This window comes from Gekko japonicus, unplaced genomic scaffold (assembly GCF_001447785.1).
Source record: "Gekko japonicus isolate JY-2015 unplaced genomic scaffold, Gekko_japonicus_V1.1 scaffold585, whole genome shotgun sequence".
Classification (NCBI taxonomy): domain Eukaryota; kingdom Metazoa; phylum Chordata; class Lepidosauria; order Squamata; family Gekkonidae; genus Gekko; species Gekko japonicus.
The window spans coordinates 821,216-839,879 of NW_015170291.1; the positions used below are offsets into that span (position 1 = coordinate 821,216).

At 47.5% G+C, this 18,664-nt stretch overlaps 1 protein-coding gene across 1 annotated transcript in view; it reads left to right on the forward strand.

Annotated features, from left to right (window-relative positions):
- DACH2 (dachshund family transcription factor 2) overlaps positions 1-18,664 on the forward strand; it is a gene marked incomplete at both ends in the record, with an annotated part of 408,589 nt that overhangs the window by 294,610 nt on the left and 95,315 nt on the right. Inside the window, one exon of the mRNA XM_015417893.1 lies at positions 8,157-8,288. Within this exon, the coding sequence (XP_015273379.1) occupies positions 8,157-8,288 (132 nt within the window). The remainder of the gene's footprint in view (positions 1-8,156; positions 8,289-18,664) is intronic.

Consider the following 18,664-nt stretch of genomic DNA (forward strand, 5'->3'; position numbering starts at 1 on the left):
GGGATTTGTTACAGGTTAAGTTGTGTTGTCCTTTCCGGAGGGAGCTGCGGTGGCTCAAGTGGCTAAGACGCTGAACTGCAGGCTGTGGAAGGTCGGTAGTTCAGCAGTTCGAGACCCGAGTGTGCCGCATGATGGAGTGAGCTCCCGTCTCTAGTTCCAGCTCCTGCCAACCTAGCAGTTCAAAAACAAGAAATTGCAAGTAGATAAATAGGTACCTCTTCGGTGGGAAGGTAACAGCATTCCGTGTGCCTTGGTGTATAGTCATGCCGGCCACATGACCACGGAAACGTCTTCGGACAGCGCTGGCTCTTTGGCTTCGAAACGGAGATGAGCACCGCAACCCTAGAGTCGGATTCGACTGGCTTTCGAGCAAGGGAACCTTTACCTTTACTTTCCGGAGAGGGCGATTTTGACATAGTGCTTCGTTTTCAGTGGCAGGTTCCCATTGCTTGCAACCAGTTATTCCATCCTTAGAAGCTTATACGTTGCTCCAGGCCTGTGTAACTCATGAACACATGAAGCTTCCTTACACTGTATCAGACCATCGGTCCATCAAGGTCAGCATTATCTGCTCAGACTGGCAGTGGCTCTCCAGGGTCTCAGGCTGAGATCTTTCACATCACCTGCTGCCTGTTTTTTTTTTTTAACCTGGAGATTCTGGGGATTGAACCTGGGACCTTCTGCAGACAAAGCAGATGCTCTACCACTGAGCCACGACCCCTCCCCTCTTCCCCTACCAAGCTGAACACAGCCCACCAGCTACGTCGGCATGATGGCCCACCAGCAGCTTAGTAAACTTTTTTTTACTGCCCTCCTAGAGCAGCGAACAAGGGAGGGGGGAATCGTCAACCACCTGAGAAGGTGTCTGCTGGGCTGCATTCATGCCAGTCCATTACAAGTTGTGTAGGCTTGTGTCTTATGCAGACACGCATAATGGAGTCCCAACCCTGTTCTTTTCGCTGTGTTCCCATATTATAACCATATTTAGGCACAGCCATTAAAACAACAGGCACTAGCCGCGCTGGTGGTAGAAGGTGCCTTCGAGTCACAGCCAACGTGTGGGTTTTCAAGGTAAGAGACAAGCAGAGATCGCTCGCCATTGCCTGCCTCTGCATAGCAGTCCTGGACTTCCTTCGCCGTCTCCCATCGAAGCACTAAATGGGATTGACCCTGCTTCGTTTTTAAGATCTGACAAGATCAGGCTAGCCCCTGGGCCGTAGCCACTCTGTAGCCTTCTTTGGCCACCCAATGAGAAGGGAGCCCTCACTGGAGAAGACACTGATGCTGGGAAAGATTGAAGGTCAAAGAAGATGGGGACGGCAAAGGATGAGATGGCTAGACAGTGTCATAGATGCAATGAACATGAAATTGAGCCAACTTCAGAGGACGGTGGAAGACAGGAAGGCCTGGCGTGATGTGGTCCATGGGGTTGCGAAGAGTTGGACTCGACTGTGCGACTGAACAACAACAACAACAACAAACATTCTTTTGAACTATGGTGCTGGAGAAGACACTTGAAAGTCCCTTGGACTGCAAGAAGATCAAATCAGTCAATCCTAAAAGTAATCAACCCTGACTGTTCCCTGGAAGGCCATATAGTGAAGCTGAAGCTCAAATACTTTGGCCACCCAATGAGAAGGGAGCCCTCACTGGAGAAGACCCTGATGCTGGGAAAGATTGAAGGTCAAAGAAGATGGGGACGGCAAAGGATGAGATGGCTAGACAGTGTCATAGATGCAATGAACATGAAATTGAGCCAACTTCAGAGGCTGTGCGACTGAACAACAACAACACCCTTCTTTAATTCAGGGCAGACCCAGGTTGAGTTCGTCCCTGACTCTTCCATAACGTACCTACTCGAGAGCAAGGTCTGAGTCCAGTGGCACCTTTAAGACCAACAAAATTTTATTCTGGGTATAAGCTTTTGTGTGCAGGCACACTGCTGTGTCAGACCAACATGACTACCCACTTCAATCTACCTACTTGAGATCATCGTCTTGTGTTTTCAGGAGCCGCAGTTGTGACCAAACGACTGCAGTTTTGGCCCTTTCAAAGTGAGTCTCTGACAATGCTGGGACTCCATTGCATGTACTTATAATGTGTATTATGCCCTTTTGGCTCAGTGGAATCCAGATTCTGAAAATGAGAAGAAAGAGGTGTACAGTACTACTTTTAACCATATTTAATAGGGCTGTTGCAACTCCAAAACATGTATTCAGGATTTTGTAGAATGTTGAACACTCTGCCAGTCTTTGGGACAATCAATCTCCCTGCCCCCCGTTCTCATTTTTTACATTCTTCTTTGTGATCCTGAGCACCAAAAGGGTCAGGCAGTCAACTGTACCGAATACGATAAAGGTCACTAGAGTGAAGCTCACTAAAAGTATTAAGTATTACAAACCTGACAAATCACTCCCGTAAGCCTGAACTCTAAAAAGAACAGAAAAATGTCATGAAATCAATCAACCATCATAAGCAGGCCTCAGTGAAGAATGGATGGGAAAATGCAGTCCTGCTTTATTTTCCTTCTTAGCTCAGATTTTGTACTTTCCTTTCTGTCATCCATCCTAATTTTTTTTTCAGGATAGCTACAGAATTTAGTTTTTCATCTTCTCTGCTTTTTCGGAATGATGCACCCCTCTTGATCCGTGAACAAAGGTGTTCCCAAATGAATCAGAAAGCAAATGGAAAAAAGAAGATCTTGTAAAGAGCCAGTTTGGTGTAGTGGTTAGGAATGTGGACTCTAATCTGGGAGAACTGGGTTTGATTCCCCACTCCTCCACATGCAACTGCTGGTGTGACCTTGGGTCAGTCACAAGTTCCTTCAGAGCTGTTCTCTCAAGGGCAGTTCTTGGGAGAGCTCTCTCAGCCCCACCTACCTCACAGGGTGTCTGTTGTGGGGAGGGGAAGGGAAAGGAGATTGTAAGCCGCTCTGAGACTCCTTCGGGTAGTGAAAGGCAGGGTATACATCCAATCTCTTCTTCTCCTCTTTTTAAAAAAACCTGCAGATGGTCAACACCATCTTAAAAGCGGCATTTCCATTCTCTCACACACAGGAGGGAATTCTTCTCCCGAGATCACCATTGTAGCGACACTCACATGCATCATCTTGAAACAGACATAAGCTTCAGGACTGTTGCTTTTTGCTCATATGAAAACATATTAATCCATTACGATTCCTTTAATGGCATGATATATTTGACTTTTACTTGCTAGAATTAATTTGCTATGACCCACACAAGTAGTGCTGCACAAAGATTTTTGGCGAGTTTCAGTTGCATTTCAATTGGGGACGTGTGCTAGTTGGCAGAGAGGCTATGACTCAGTGGTAGAGCCTTAGCTTTGTATACAGAAGGTCCCAGGTTCAATCCCCAGCATTGCCAGCAAAAGGGATTAGGTGATCCTGAAAGACCTGTACCTGAGACTCTGGAGGGCTGCTGCCGGTCAGAGTAGACAGTACCAATTGTGATAGACCCTTGGTCTGACTCAGTGGAAGGCTGTTCCATGTGGGCATGCATAGTGCTGGAACAATACTCTAGCCCAGGTATGTCCAACAGGTAGATTGCAGTCTACCAGTAGATCACGGAGGGGTCAGAGGTCGATCACCAGCCCCACTTGGTCTCCTGGTATAAAAGAAAAGAAAAAATGTTCGCAGTTCTTTCTGGATCTTCGTCTCCGTTTTGTTTTTGCTTATTTGGCTTACCAGCAAATGACAGAAGGTGCATTATAAATTGGGGTGAGGGGGTGGGGGGTGGAACCCAACTTTAGTGGGTTAAAATCTAATTTGAAACTAATTCGAAACTTTATTTTCGTGGTGGTAGATCACTGGCACTTTTGGCCGGAAAAAATAGATTACTACCTGTTTGAAGTTGGACATGCCTGCTCTAGCCTACCTGCTTTCTGGCTGTAGGCATCCAGCCCCTACCTGAGCTCTGTCCAGGGTCCTGATGCCTCACCTGGCATCCTAGGCTCTGGTCCAAACTGCTCCTTCACCCCTGCTGTTTACATATTAGTACAAAGTTTGCCTACCATTGGGTGCGAAGGGTCTTTCACTGAGCAGTGGCTTTTCTGTGGGTCTCCATAGTGAGCAGGAAAAGGTGCCTGCAGAAGTAGCTGTGATGTAGTTGCAAAGGTATTCCCATCAAAGCACTGGCTGTGAGCAGTGCCTGTGGGGTGTCCCCAGGACTGAGCCTTTAGGCTAACATTTGATGTTAAATAAAGCATAGGATGTTACATTGCTATATATTTTAATTTGCTATTCTTCTGTTACTTTGTATCCCACTTTTCCACCTTGAGGGCATGCATTGTGGTCTGTTTTATCCTCACGGCAACCCTATGAGATCAGGCTAGGAAGAAGGAGAAGAGAGAAGAGATTGGATTTATACCCCGCCCTTCACTACCCATAGGAGTCTCAGAGTGTCTTACAAACTCCTTTCCCTTCCCCTCCCCACAACAGACATCCTGTGAGGTAGGTGGGGCTGAGAGAGCTCTGACAGAAACTGCTCTTTTTCAAGGACAGCTCTTATCAGAATTACGGCTTGCCCAAGGTCATCCAGCCAGGTGCAAGTGGAGGAGTGGGTAATCAAACCCGATTCTCCCAGATAAGAGTCCGCGCACTTAACCACTACACCAAACTGGCTCTGAAGGCTAGAGAGGGGAGAGAATAATGGTTGAGGCATTTATGAGTTATGATTTAGCGTCAAATTATTATTTATTGTTTCATCAGTGTTGTAAACCGCCCTGAACCCGCTTGCGGGAAAAGGCGGGATATAAATTGAATACACTAAACTAAACTAAACTGGGTTGAGGAAACCAGGCTATCAATATCCAAATAAATATATTAAATAAGTGGTATTTAACTTTGCAGACAACAAACTGAGCATAGATGCAGGCTGCAGAAGTTATCATAGATGTGGTCTGGCGGGGGTGGGGGGGAATCTAAAATTCTTGCTGTCAGAATCTTCCAAGACAAGGAATTTTTTTGAACCAGTCCCCCGCTCTCCTAGTTCCAATATGGTATCACACATGAACATTTTATACCGCCAGATGTTTCATTGTTCTCATTTTTAGAGCATCACGCTTGACCCACAGTGGTTGTGAATGCAAATAGCACACACAGCTGATCCGTACACAGGAATCGACGCATTCAGATTGGAAACAATACCAGAGCTAAACTGTTTTTGGCGCCTTCTCCCCCTCCCCCTCCTGCCTTTTGACTGTTATTCATTGCAAATTGTTGACTGTTAATTTAATTAAATGTTTTGTTTTAATATGAGAGACTGTACGGCAGCGCTCTGGCTTGCCATTCAATTTTAATTAATTGCATACCTCCAGATTTGATTGCTCATAGCTCCTCTTTTCGTTAATTTACTCTTTCACAGTTTTGACAGAAAAGCTTCCTAACGGGGAGGGGGGGGGGGGTACCATTGAACCAGTTTCCAGTCTTCAAAAAAAATGGTGCTCAGACATATTCTCATTCTAGTCCACTGGGCTGCCAGAGAGAGCATTAATGCCTCCTCTGCCACAGGCCTCCCTGTGTCCTTCACTTTGGCTCCCAGCTTTGTATGGTGCTAACACGATTCCTGTAGGTGTTGCTGCTGAGCACTTTGTGGCCACTTGTAAAAGGCTATTTTGAGGGAATAGTCGTGAAAAAAAGTGGGATAGTACGTTGAAATTTAATTTTGCTTTTTCATAGACCACATTGTCCCAAGGTTTCATCATGGAATCTTTCTCCCACCATGGAATCTGCCTCAGTGGTAGAACATATGATTTGCATGAAGGAAGTCTCAGAGTCAATCTGCGGCATTTCTTTGTGGTGGTTCTTGGGTACCGGGCGCTGGGAAAGACCATTTTCTGCCTGAGAGCCTATAGAGTCACTGCCACCCTTTGACGACCAGTGGTTGTTAGCAATGTTCCCTCTAAGCTGTGGAGTATTGTGAGCAAAAATTCTACTTTGTGAGCTACTGGCATTAAAGTTTTGAGAGAGCAATTTGGCTGCTGCATAAATTAGTTTGTTCTGGAGCCATCCTTCCTGAGCTAAGACAAAAACGTGTGAGCCAGAGGCTAAAAAACTGTGAGCTAGATCACACTAACTCAGCTTAGAGGCAACACTGGTTGTCAAATAAGCATTTTCCTGTTTTGTAAATATGCTGGGGGAAAGTTCACACATATATATCAACCGGATGATATTTGCAGGGTTTATGAATGACTTACACGTGTGAACAAACCTTGTTGAGGAACATTTCACAGGGTGGTCACACATTCTATGCCGAATTACCAAGTGTGAAATAGTCAACAGATAAGGGAAAGTGATGTAGTCTTATGGATGTGTATTTTCTGACGTATTCACTACCTTAATATCTGCTCTTTATTCTTGGGGCAAGGGTTGGGGAATGTCCCTTCCTGCACCAGAAAACTGCTGTGCTATTTGAACACACAAAGTGGCCTTATACTGAATCAGACGAGCAGTCCATCAAGATGAGTGTTGCTTACCCAAATTGGCAGTGGCTCTCCGGGTTCTCAGGCAGAGGTCTCTCACATCACCCACTACCTGGTCTTTTCAACTGGAAGTGCTGGGGATTGAACCTGGGACCTTCTGCATACTAAGCAGAAGCTCTACCACGAAGCCACAGCCCCTCCCTATATCCAGTTTTTAAGAACATTTTGGCATGTGTATTTCAGGTTGGTGTGGCGTTATCCTGCCAATATAGGAACTACCAAATTCAGTTTAAGTGTTTGTTGTGACAATAATTGCAGGATTATAATATGGTGATATATTAGAGGGTTGTTTCGCATTACTGGGGGGGTCATTGCTGGGGTGTGTGTAAAAAGGTAGCTAAAACTGGGTGCATTAGTGATAAGCATAACCCTGTTCTATTAGTAACATAGTAGTGTAAAAAGGTGTGACAATTACATGCATGTGTTGTCAGTCTTGACCTCGTAGCCTTGCCCAACACTCTTTAGATACAAAGCCCCAGGGTGTTTTAATGAAAGGGCTACAAAGAACAATGTCTCTGAGCACATACAGAGTGGTGTGCATCCAGTCACACAGTTCCTGCAACTGAACCAGCATTTTCGTCTGTGGGGAAGGGAGGGGGGTGTCAATCTCCACTCATTCCCCTCTCTCACTTTGCCCCTTGTTCTGTGTCTGAGAGTTTGCTGTTCCCCAGGAGCAAAGCTGGGGGTGTGTCAGTGGGACGCAGGAGAAGGAGGAAGTCCTCCTCTGCAAAGTCCATGGATGACTGGATGTGCACCAGGACATTTCCCTGACGTTCAGCCATGGCAATCTGTCCCGCACCCACTTAGTATTCAGAGGGGCTTCCTTCCAAGGCAGATGGTTAATCCCCATACCAACTTCATCTCTGGCATTTTTAAGAAAAGTTAAGCACTTTCCCAGTCTTCCTTGGAAGCATTCTAAGAACTCAGTCTGGATTAAAAAAATTTTTTTTTCTTATAACATACTGTTTGCAGGACATCTCCTGCAATATGTTAGCCTGATGCTTCAAACTGGACTGTAGTGCTTTCTTTTCATCATTCTGTGACCTGTCCTTGAAAAACTGAAGAACCAAAGAGGCCTGCCACCCTTCCCATTTTGCAATAGCCCCCTCCCCCAGCTATTTATCTGTCACGTTTCAATACCATCTTTCTTTTTTGCTTAGTTCTAGTGGCCCTTTCTTACACGCCCAGGGAAATGCTGATCGCCACTTTGGGGTCAGGAAGCAATTTTTCTCCAGTCTGGCTGGAAACCCTGGAGGTTTTTGTCATCTTCTAGGCGTGGGACAGTGGTCACTGGGGGTGTAGGGGGGAGATATTTGTGAATTTCCTGCATTGTGCAGGGGGTTGGACTAGATGACCCTGGAGGTCCCTTCCAACTCTATGATTCTATGATTCTTCCACCATGAAACTCAAGAGAGCTTCCCAAGAGGTCTCCGAGCCGGGCACTGGCCAGACCCAAATGGCCTTGGGTCCTGTTGGGTTTGCCATACTGTATGCCTTCCACCCATTCTTTGGACTTCTGACTTTGACCATTGGTTAAGACCACCACCCCCTACAGCCCCATTCAGCTAGTGTGTGCAAAAGGCAAGATGCTCCAAAGAATGTTGGTTTAAAGCGGTCACTGTCTAAATTTTGGGTCCTGTCTCTCCTTTTGCGGCCAGGTCTAACAGCGGCTGCTATGGCCGAAGCGATGAAGTTGCAGAAGATGAAGCTGATGGCCATGAACAGCCTCCATGGAAGTGGGAGCCAGAATGGGACCGAATCAGAGAACGAAGAGCTGAATTCCAATGCAGGTAAACAGAGATTCTCCAGTGTGTGTGTGTGGCTCATAACATTTGCCCATGCAGAGGAGGAATCCCTTCCATTGCCATCCAGTAGGTATTTGGGCGTCGGGTACCAGACAGAATAGCTATTTGACGAGACCCTCCGATCTTAAAAAAGCTGCTGATTTGCAGCGTTGAAGGTGACCACCCGCCCTTCCCGCTTGGTCTTTGTGCAGCGTGGCTCATGCTGCATTCAAAAAATCAGAATGTTTTTTTGGAAGCGGGCCATAATTTACAGGAAGACCACACACACAATGTAGGGTCCCTCCCCCCATTTGGCACCAGCGAAGCCTTTGTTACACTAACAGGGTTGTTTATTTGTTTGTTTTTTAAAAAAAAGAGATGTTGATCACACTTTTTGATTTTGGCAAGTAGCAGTCCTCATCTCAGCCATGGGGAAAATGACTCTGAATAAAAACTGTGTTTGCAGAGTGACGAAGAGCGATAATTAGCACGCATCGTAGCGTCTTTTGAGCGTGTGTCGCATGCATTATCTTGCTCCTCTTTACAGCAGCCCTCAAAGGGAGGCCACTGTTGCTATCCCTACATTGTGCATGGGGAGGTGATGCAGGGAAAATGATGCCTGGCCTGCTAGTATCAAGGGCAGGTATCCTGGGGTCGCTGCCGGGGCCTGGAAGCCCAAGGCTGAAACATTCGTGCCTTACTGGATGGCAGCCCTGAGATTCTGATGCCCTGACCAGGTGAGCAAGTGAACACCTAGCGGCTATTCCCATTCCGTCACTCACCGTCCAGGTGAAAAACCCAGTGAGAATAGACTGAGGAGGAACTGCCAATGCTTACCTTACTTGAGGAGAGGCGGGGAACTAGACTCTACTGGCAGCATCCATCTTCAAAGGCAGCAAAGAGAACAGGGGGTAGGATAAGGTATGTGCCAGCACCGGCAGTGGCGTAGCTCCAGACTCCAGCAGAGGAGCCTCCCACCCTTGGTAGTTCATATGCATGCTTTGTTTCAAGTCTACATTGATTTCCGGGGAGCCAGTTTGGTGTAGTGGTTAGGAGCGTGGACTCTAATCTGGGAGAACTGGGTTTGATTCCCCACTCCTCCACGTGCAGCGGCTGGTGTGACCTAGGGTCAGTCATAAGTTCTTTAGAGCTGTTCTCTCAAGGGCAGTTCTTGGAAGAGCTCTCTCAGCCCCACCTACCTCACAGGGTGTCTGTTGTGGGGAGCGGAAGGGAAAGGAAAGGAGATTGTAAGCCACTCTGAGACTCCCTTGGGTAGTGAAGGGCAGGGTATACATCCACTGGGTTCTTCTCTTCTTCTTGTGGTCTTGTAGGTGGTCCTTGTATTGTGGGCCCAGACTGTTTGCCACGAGGAGGGACAGTTGTTTGTCATGGGTGTGCTGCTGAGCATGGCATTGCTGTTGCAAGAACATGCCTGCTCTGTCTTAAAGAGTATTCGCTGGCCATGCTCCTTCTAAGCTATGGAGTCTTGTGAGCAAAAATTCTACTTTGTGAGCAACTGGCATGAAAGTTGTGAGCGAGCGTAAATTAGTTTGCTCCGGAATCCTTCTTCCTGAGCTGAGACAAGAATGTGTTAGCCGGAGACTAAAAAACTGAGCTAGCTCACACTAACTCAGTTTAGAGGGAACACTGTTCGCTGGGTGGATTGGGGCCATCACACTGCATGTGTTTCCATCCTGTGTCACTGGGGTAAGGGAATGGAAATTTACAAGGTGCAAGCCCCAATCCATGGGAGATGCTTTTAGACATTATAGGAAGGCAAGGAGATACCCAGAGAATGCTGTTTTTGTCCATGTCTTTTCACTTGTGCAGCTTTCTTTGAGCACTGCCCGAAGATCCAAGGCTGCCGGAGAGTTCCTTATGTTATGAAAAACCCGTAAAAAATTTGTGTGCACATTTGGGTGCTTTGTCTTTTTAAAAAATTACCAAATGTTTGTTTTTTGTGTCACCTAAACGGCTGCTAAAAATAAACGAAATGATGGTGTAAAAGGAAAATAAAAGGAGATTGAATTTTGCCAGCGACTTCTTGACAAAAGGCGGGAAGCGACTCGACAGCCGAGTCAGGAGCCGTGCTAGCGAGGGAAACATTTTATTTTAAGGAGACAGACCTACAGTTTCTTTGATTCGAGGTTGTGTTTAATAGCTTCTGTAATGGTTGCAACATGACTCCGCATCTCGATTTCAGCATGAATAACAACCTGTTCGTGTTTCATTTAGCTCCAAATGAGAAATTCTGCCTTTTTATTGTTTTAGGAAATTAGTCTGTGTACTATTGCTCCTGGAACTTTATAATTAATCACTAAAGGTTACGGCTGTTGAGAGTTTGTGGGAAATAGACGCCTGAACGGTTATAACTGTAGCTGTCAAATCAAAAATATCGGTTTACAGCAGTGGAGTTTGTTATTCTTGGGCTTTTTATTATATGTATTACTGTAACAAAGAGTTGGAAGTTGCCTATTTACTTGATATATGTATATATACAGAGAGAGAGAGAGAGAGAGAGAGAGAGAGAGAGAGAGAGAGAGAGAGAGAGAGAGAGAGAGGCGCCCCCCAATGCAATACTGCATTGTAGTTTCCATCAAAGAGATAGGATTGAAAACCCTTTTAATTCCCCCTCCCCAAAGATGACTGCTATTTTTTTCTGATGGTTTAACTGGAACAGGGAAGGAGTTTAGCAATCTGAATTGAATTAAATGAGATTTGTTTGGGATTTTTTTAAAAAAGATTCTTACTGTATTTTTAAAATTAACTTTTGTCCCAAGGGCGAACCTCCCCAGGGCTGGCCTCCGCCACCTGGGAGCCGCCGACCACCCCAGCCCCAACCTCAGCAGCACTTACCAAGGCCGGAGCCAACCAGTCGCTCCAACGCTGTCGTCCCTGGGACCCAACGAGACGCCTCCGAGGCGCCCAGGCCACGCTGCCAGTGGCGGAGGCTCGGCTTCAGAGGGAGATGTCTCGGAACAGGGGGAGGGGACCACGCCAGGCCAGCGGCCCGGCACGAGGGCACGCCCTCAGCCCCGAGCTGCCTGGAGGGAGAGAGATTAGGGTTAGGGTTAGGGTTAGGGTTAGCGGGGCGAGCACAGGTGCTGGGGTTGGAGAGAGGGAACCGGAAGGAGACTGCGCCCCCAGCTCAGTGTCCTAGCCTAAGAAGGGAGGGCGGGGCCAAAGTGGTGGGTGGAGGGCGGAACTTCGGGCAGAGCAGGTGTCACGGAGCAGGAATAAAAAGGGGAACAGGAACAGAGGCCGAGGAGGATGAGATGGCACTGGCGGCACTAAGGGCAGGAGACAGAGAAGGAGCAGCCTGAACACACCAAGGGTGAGCAGAGGGTGGTGACGTAACCTTCTCCCCTCCCGACTGTCCGAGGCCTCTGTGGTTCCCCTCTTCCACTCCCCGGGTGGCAGGTCACGGTGGCTTATAGGTCGGAGCAGCAGGGGACCAGGGACAAGGGGTCGTCCAGCTCATGTGACAACTTTGAAGTACTGTAGAGTTTCTGTGGGTGTGACACACCGTGGCTCCTCCACAAGGATCTGACCGTCTTCCAGTTGCCCTTCATGTGCTCCAAGCTTGGTTCTTTGGGGTGATATGAATTTTACCACCTCTCTGCTCTTCTTTCCTGAAAATCCCTGTTTTGCCTTTGCTTAACAAGTGAGAACCTGTTATATTGTAACTTGCGCTGAGCCCGCTTGCAGGGGAGGGTGGGATATAAATCCAAATAAATAAATATCTCGTTTAAAACAGTTTTGTTATGTAAAAAAACAGATATACCATGGATGATAGAAATGACTGTTTACATATGTACCAGTACAGAATTACATAGAAAGAACTATCATGATTCCACAGACTTAATAAAATTTTTGTTGTTGTTGTTCAGTCGCACAGTCGAGTCCGACTCTTTACGACCCCATGGACCACATCATGCCAGGCCCTCTTGTCTTCCGCCGTCCTCCGGAGTTTGCTCAATTTCATGTTCATTGCATCGATAACACTCTCTAACCATTTCCCAGCATCAGGGTCTTCTCCAGTGAGTGCTCCCTTCTCATTTGGTGGCCAAAGTATTTGAGCTTCAGCTTCAGTATCTGTCCTTCCAGGGAACAGTCAGGGCTGATTTCCTTTAGGATTGACTGATTTGATCTCCTTGCAGTCTAAGGGACTCTCAAGAGTCTTCTCCAGCAACATAATTCAAAAGAATCTATTCTTCGGCGCTCAGCCTTCCTTATGGTCCAACTCTCACAGCCATGCATTACTACTGGGAATACCATTGCTTTGACCATGCGGACTTTTGTTGGCAGGGTGATGTCTCTACTTTTTATCATGCTGTTTAGGTTCGCCATCGCTTTCCTCCCAAGGAGCAGGCGTCTTTTAATTTCATGGCTGCAGTCACCGTCTGCAGTGATCTTGGATCCCAGGAACGTGAAGTCTGTCACTGTTTCCATGACTTCCCCTTCTAATAAAAATTACTATTTTAAAATATTTTCTTTATAGCAACATTCCACTGTGTCAAAAGCTTACATACATTTTAATACCTTCTTCCTGATTATATCTGATATACTGCACATCAATAATGCCAATATTTTATAAGAGACACCAGCTTTTTCTAAATGTATTTTGAGATCAACTCCTTGACCCTATGCATTTATAAATTAAAATATTGTTCATAAGTTTTATATGCCAGACCCTATATAACCAATATTGTTTTTTCCTAGATTATTTGTTGTTTCCAAACTTCAACCAATGTCATCCTCACTGCAATTCTTAAACTGTAAAGCTTTTTCATTCCTATTGATACATCTCCTAGTAGGTAGTTCACAGGGGACAAATCAGATACACCCTGCAATACACATTATTTCCTTTTGCACATATTCCAAAGGCTTTGAACTAAATCACCTCTCCATTGCAAATGTAGACCAGTGCCTCTTAACTCACTACATTTCTAGTGAAGTTCATCTTTTCCTGAAATTTTGGCTAATCTGGTCAGGATAAGAATGCCTACAAAAATAAAATTTCAGGCCATTTTCGCTGAGACTTGCCACAGCCCTGGGTACCTGACCCCGAAACAAAACCCTCTTGTATAACGTAGCGTGCCATATACTATGTTTTTGAAAAGGTTTTGTCCACATACTTACAATACAGTTCTAGTTGGTCTTCCAGGTTTCTGCTTTCTTTGAAATGTTCTTTGGCTTGGGCTTGTTAGCATACCACAGTCCTTCTAAAGGAAGGGCTTTCCTGTACTAGGTCAGAGGTGGCATCAGTCTAAGTATAGAGGTCAGAAGTGACATACGTGGCCAGTTTCTACCTCCTAGGCAACCCCACGTACAGACTCCCATAAGCGCAGAACTTGCTTCTGAGTTGCCTGTTGGGAGTATATCCTGGTATTGTAGGTAAAACTGAAAGGTTTCTTCTTTCTTAGGAAAATACTGGTGGTGCTGGGACTGGCTTCTGGCTAGTTGCTGGGCAGCCAAGAGGCTAGATTCAGATCCTAGAAGAAGAGGGCAAAGACCCAGTCATTTCTCCAGAGTGCAGAGATACTTTAGGCCAGTGAATGGCCTGTAGGCCGTAATGAAGATTGACAGACCGACGTCAGGCCAACCAAGCCAAGGATTTTGTTCTCGAGCCGTTCTTGTCCTTAGTGGTACATGTGCATCCATGGGTTCATTGAATCAGTCATTCTCCTTCAGTGGGGGAAGTCATCCATGCCGGTTAGGTCTCGCCTCCTCTTGCTCCAGCAGGGCAGAGTGAGACCACCTCTCCAGTTTTGATAGCCCTGCAGCTCCAAGCAGGATGCATCAACCTAGGTTCCACGCCTTTAAATTAAAAGAATCTTATTTAACTAGTGGGACTCAGTAGAACAGGAGGATCCAAAATGAGAAAGGAGGCAGTGACAAGAGGAAGGCCCCTCCAGCCCGGAGCTCCAGGCTCGGGAGAGGTGCTGGAGAGAGACCCAGTACCGGCATCTACTGTTGAGGACAAGGCAGGACGATCTGAAGCTTTGGATCATGCCCTTTCAGGCTCACTGCACCAGGGCAGATCACAACAGCCCAAGTGGAGCGGATTGTGGCAGGAGCCATCTGATGAGATCCGGATGCAGGGTCGGGAAGCAGCACGCGAGTCGGGGAAGATGGTAAGCAGCCCTCTGGAGGATCTCACAGGTGGGACGTGAGTGGGGCGACGGTGGGGGCAGGGGGCAGTGCAGGCCTTTCTGGGTCCCCCCAGGCTGCACAGACCTTTCTTGGTCCACCGGCAAGCATGGGAAACCCAAATATGGCGGCCTCCCCCCCCGCACTTTTTAACCTGCCCTCGGCGGAATGGTACTTGCAGGCCTGGAGATCAGCCTGGATGCATTCCTTTCAGACCACCATCCATCGGGACTCCCCCGGATCCAGCCACCATAGGCAGGGGATGGCATGGGGCCAGGGGAGGGGCAGGAGCAGGCGGCCAAGGAACGTTCGCGGAAACAGCGGGAGCGCAGAAGGAGTTCCCCATCCCCCTCTCCCAGGTGTTCCTCATTGGAGTGGGAGCTCCCCCCTCAAAAAAGAAAGCACCCTGGGAAACGTAGGCACCCCAGCTAAGCAGTAGGAGCAGCTGATGAAGCGGATGGGGCCTTCACCTTCACAGTGGGGGCAGGGGGGCAGGCAGTCCATGCCTCTCACAGACAAAAGCCCCCAGACCCAAAGCTCAGGCCACACAGGCTCTGAATCGGAGAGTGAGGAGTGCCACTCAGCAAGAATTTCCATGGCGCCCAGCTCAGAGAGGGAAGGAGAGTGGTCTGGAGTGGACTCCAACACTCAGGATAGTTCATTGAGACTCTTCCAGGCAGAGCACTTTCAGAGGCCGCCAAAGAAAGTTATTTCCACTCTGAATTACCAGATGGACAGTCCAGAAAAACCCAGATCATCCGCATTGGCCAATCTCGATGGAAGGGGGTTTAAGAAACCATCTAACAGAGCATCAGTCTGCCCATTCCCTGAACGTTTTAATGAAATCTTGAGGGTGGAATGGGCTGTTCCAGGATATGGCTCTTCACTAACAAGCATCGCCCAAAAGTTCTATGCCTTGCCAGAGGCAACCGTGGAGGACGTAAAGGTCCCCCTAGTGGATGCTCCAGTAATTGCACACCACTTGAGTGCTCTCCTTTCAAAAGATGGGGAGAACACACTCAAAGTCTCGCTGGATAGGAAAAACGAGATAGCGCTCAAGAGACGTCCTCCCTTGAAATCATGGCATCAGTAGTCCAGCCTTAGCTCAGACATCGTTAGTTGGGACGACAATCTGCTTCAGGACATGGAGCCTGATCCCCTCACACTTAGGAGGTCACTTCTAAAGATTAAGAGGGCGGCAGAACTCGTTGAGGGTGCATCTCAGGATGCCGTGCAGTTTTGTGCAAGGGTGCAGGCAGCAGACATTGTAGTCACTGGAAGGTGACTACAAGCCCAACTTGTCTGCAATTTTTTTTTCCTGGTAGACTGCTCTTCAGACAGGGAGCTGCAGACAAGGTCTTAGTGGAAACAAAAGGAGAGAAGAAGGCCATGCCATTTACCTTCGCTACGAAAGTCAAAGACAGCAAAGGGAAGTCCTTCAACTTCTTTTGTGGTTTTGGATCCCAGGCCAGGAGATGGGAAGGCAAGGATTCTAGATGCAACCACTCCTTTAATTACCAACCACAGTTCTAAAGGAGACAATTCCCCCCCCCCAACAAGCAGGACAAGGCTGGTGCAGCAAAAAGAACCACCGCCTGACTACGCGATGGGGGGCTGCCTCCAGAACTTCGCCCACATTTGGAGGCGGACCACGACTGACCAGTGGGTGCTCTCCATCATGGACTATGGGTACAAGATAGAGTTTGCGTCTCCACCACACTGCAGGCTCATACCATCTCCAATTCCCAGATCAAAGGAAAAATGACTACTGCAGGAAGCTGTGGAGCATCTCCTGATCATGGGGGCGATTAGGCTGTTGTCTACCTCGCAGAAGTTCCAGGGAGTCTATTCAGTCCTCTTCGTGGTACCCAAGAAGTCGGGGGCTGGAGGGCAATCCTCAGCCTAAAGGAGTTGAACTCATGGGTCAAAAGGCAGAAGTTCTGCATGGAATCACTTTGCTCTGTTGTCCAGATAATACGACAGGATGACTACTTGGTGTCCCTGGATCTCAAGGAGGCTTACCTGCATATATCCCTATCCACCAATCCACCAATCCTCCAGGCAGTTCCTGCATTTCATCCTGGGGGACTAGCATTACCAATACACGGCCCTGCCCTTTGTCTGTCATCCTCACCAAGAGTCTTCACCAAGGTACTAGTAGCACTGATGGCCCACCTGAGACAGCAGGGTATCCACATCTACTGTTATTGGACAACTTGCTGATCAAGGCCAGGGAGAGCAAATCAGTGGCAAAGGAATTGGAAGCGTCCATTCAACTGCTGCAGGAGCATGGATTCCTGATAAACCTGGAAAAGAGCCAGCTTACGCCATCCAAGGACCTAGTCCACCTGGGTGCCAGGATAGATATGACATAAGCAATGGTCTTCCTGCCACCAGAATAACAAAGGAAGATCTTGGACACAATCAAAAGGATGTGCAAACGAAGAGCCTTAGATCTCATGGACCTCTCTACTACACTTGGCCTCTTGAATTCTACTATAGAACTCATACCATGGGCCCACTTTCATACAAGAACCCTTCAGTGGGCGCTGCTGCCACACCAAAGAGACATCAGCAGAAGGCACCCCAAGCAGATCAAACATCTCCCTTCAATTTTGAGATTGCTAAAGTGGTGGTCTTCATGAAGGAACCTGATCAAGGGAGTGTCCTTCCTACAGCCACCCTACTTTACGCTGCCCACAGATGCAAGCAGAAGGGGTTGGGGAGCACCCTGCAGAGGCCAAGTGGCTCAAGGCAAGTGGTACACCTCAGGTTCCCAAGTTTCTGTCCAGGTTCCAGGAATTGAAAACAGAGGGCGAGGACATGCTACTACACCAGTGGCCTGAGGGCTTGCTCTATGCCTTTTCCCCAACCCTCACAATCAGCAAGTATTGAACAAAGTGTGAAGAGTGAAGGCCGCAGTGATCTTCATCACCCCCTTTTGGCTAAGACATCCATGGTTCTCTTATCACCCCCTTTTGACTGAGACATCCATGGTTCTTGGATCTGCTCAAGATGTCTATGTACACCCTGTAGCATCTCCCAGTGAGAGCAGACCTTCTGACGCAGGGACTAGTACTGTACCCAGACCCAGCATGGCGAAGTCATCCACTCCCCCCAAAAAAGAGATAAAATAAGGGGAATGAAAGTTTGAAAAAACCAGTGGGAGGTAGAGGTCATCTACAATCAGTGATAGGAAGCTGAAGGCCAGATAGAGCTAGGGTATATGGGACAACTGGAGAGGTGGTCTCACTCCGCCCAAGGTCAGTTGCACAAAGATTTGCATAGCTCTGCTGGAGTAAGAGGAGGTGTGACCTAACCAGCATGGATGACTTTGCCCCACTGAAGAGAAGAAACCTTCCGGTAAGTCTACTGTTTTGCTCAACATAACATAAGAACATAACAGAAGCCAATGTTGGATCCGGCCAGTGGCCCATCTAGTTCAACACTCTGTATCACACAGTGGCCAAAAATACCAGGTGCCATCAGGAGGTCCAGCAATGGGGCCAGGACACTAGAAGCCCTCCCACTGTTGCCCCCCCAAGCACCTGGAATACAGTGCATCAATTTCCCCATCCTGAGAGTCCCTATCTATACCTTGTGGCTGCCACTGATGGACTTCTGCTCCATATGCTTATCTCTTACATAGAGATGAGATACCATGAGAACTTGAGTTTTCTTTTAATTAAAACAAATTGGCAAGTTTGTCGTCTTTGTTACTTGATTGTGGGTTTTGTTTAATGACTTAGAAAATAGAAGAAGTCTATGAATAATGGCTTGAGGTCAACAATGGTCAAAGTGGCTTCCCTCCTCTGAGGCATTTCAGAGGCATTTTCACTTGCTTTGTGGAACAGAGCATAAGAACATCAGAAGAGCCCTGCTGGATCAGACCAGTGGTCTATCTAGTCCAGTATCCTGTCTCACACACTGGCCAACCAGTTCCTCTGGACGGCCAGCAACAGGGCATAGAGGCAAAGGCCTTCCCCTGATGTTGCCTCCTAGCTCTGGGGTTCAGAGGCTTAGTGCCTCTGAATGTGGAGGTTCCCCTCAGTCATCATGGCTAGTAGCCACTGATAGACTTATCCTCTGTGAATTTATCAAATCCCTTTTCAAGCTGTTTATTCCTGTGGCCGTCACTACATCCTCTGGCAGTGGATTCTACATTTTAATCACTCTCCATGTAAAGAAGTATTTCGTTTTGTTTGTCCTGAACCTGCTGCCCGTCAGCT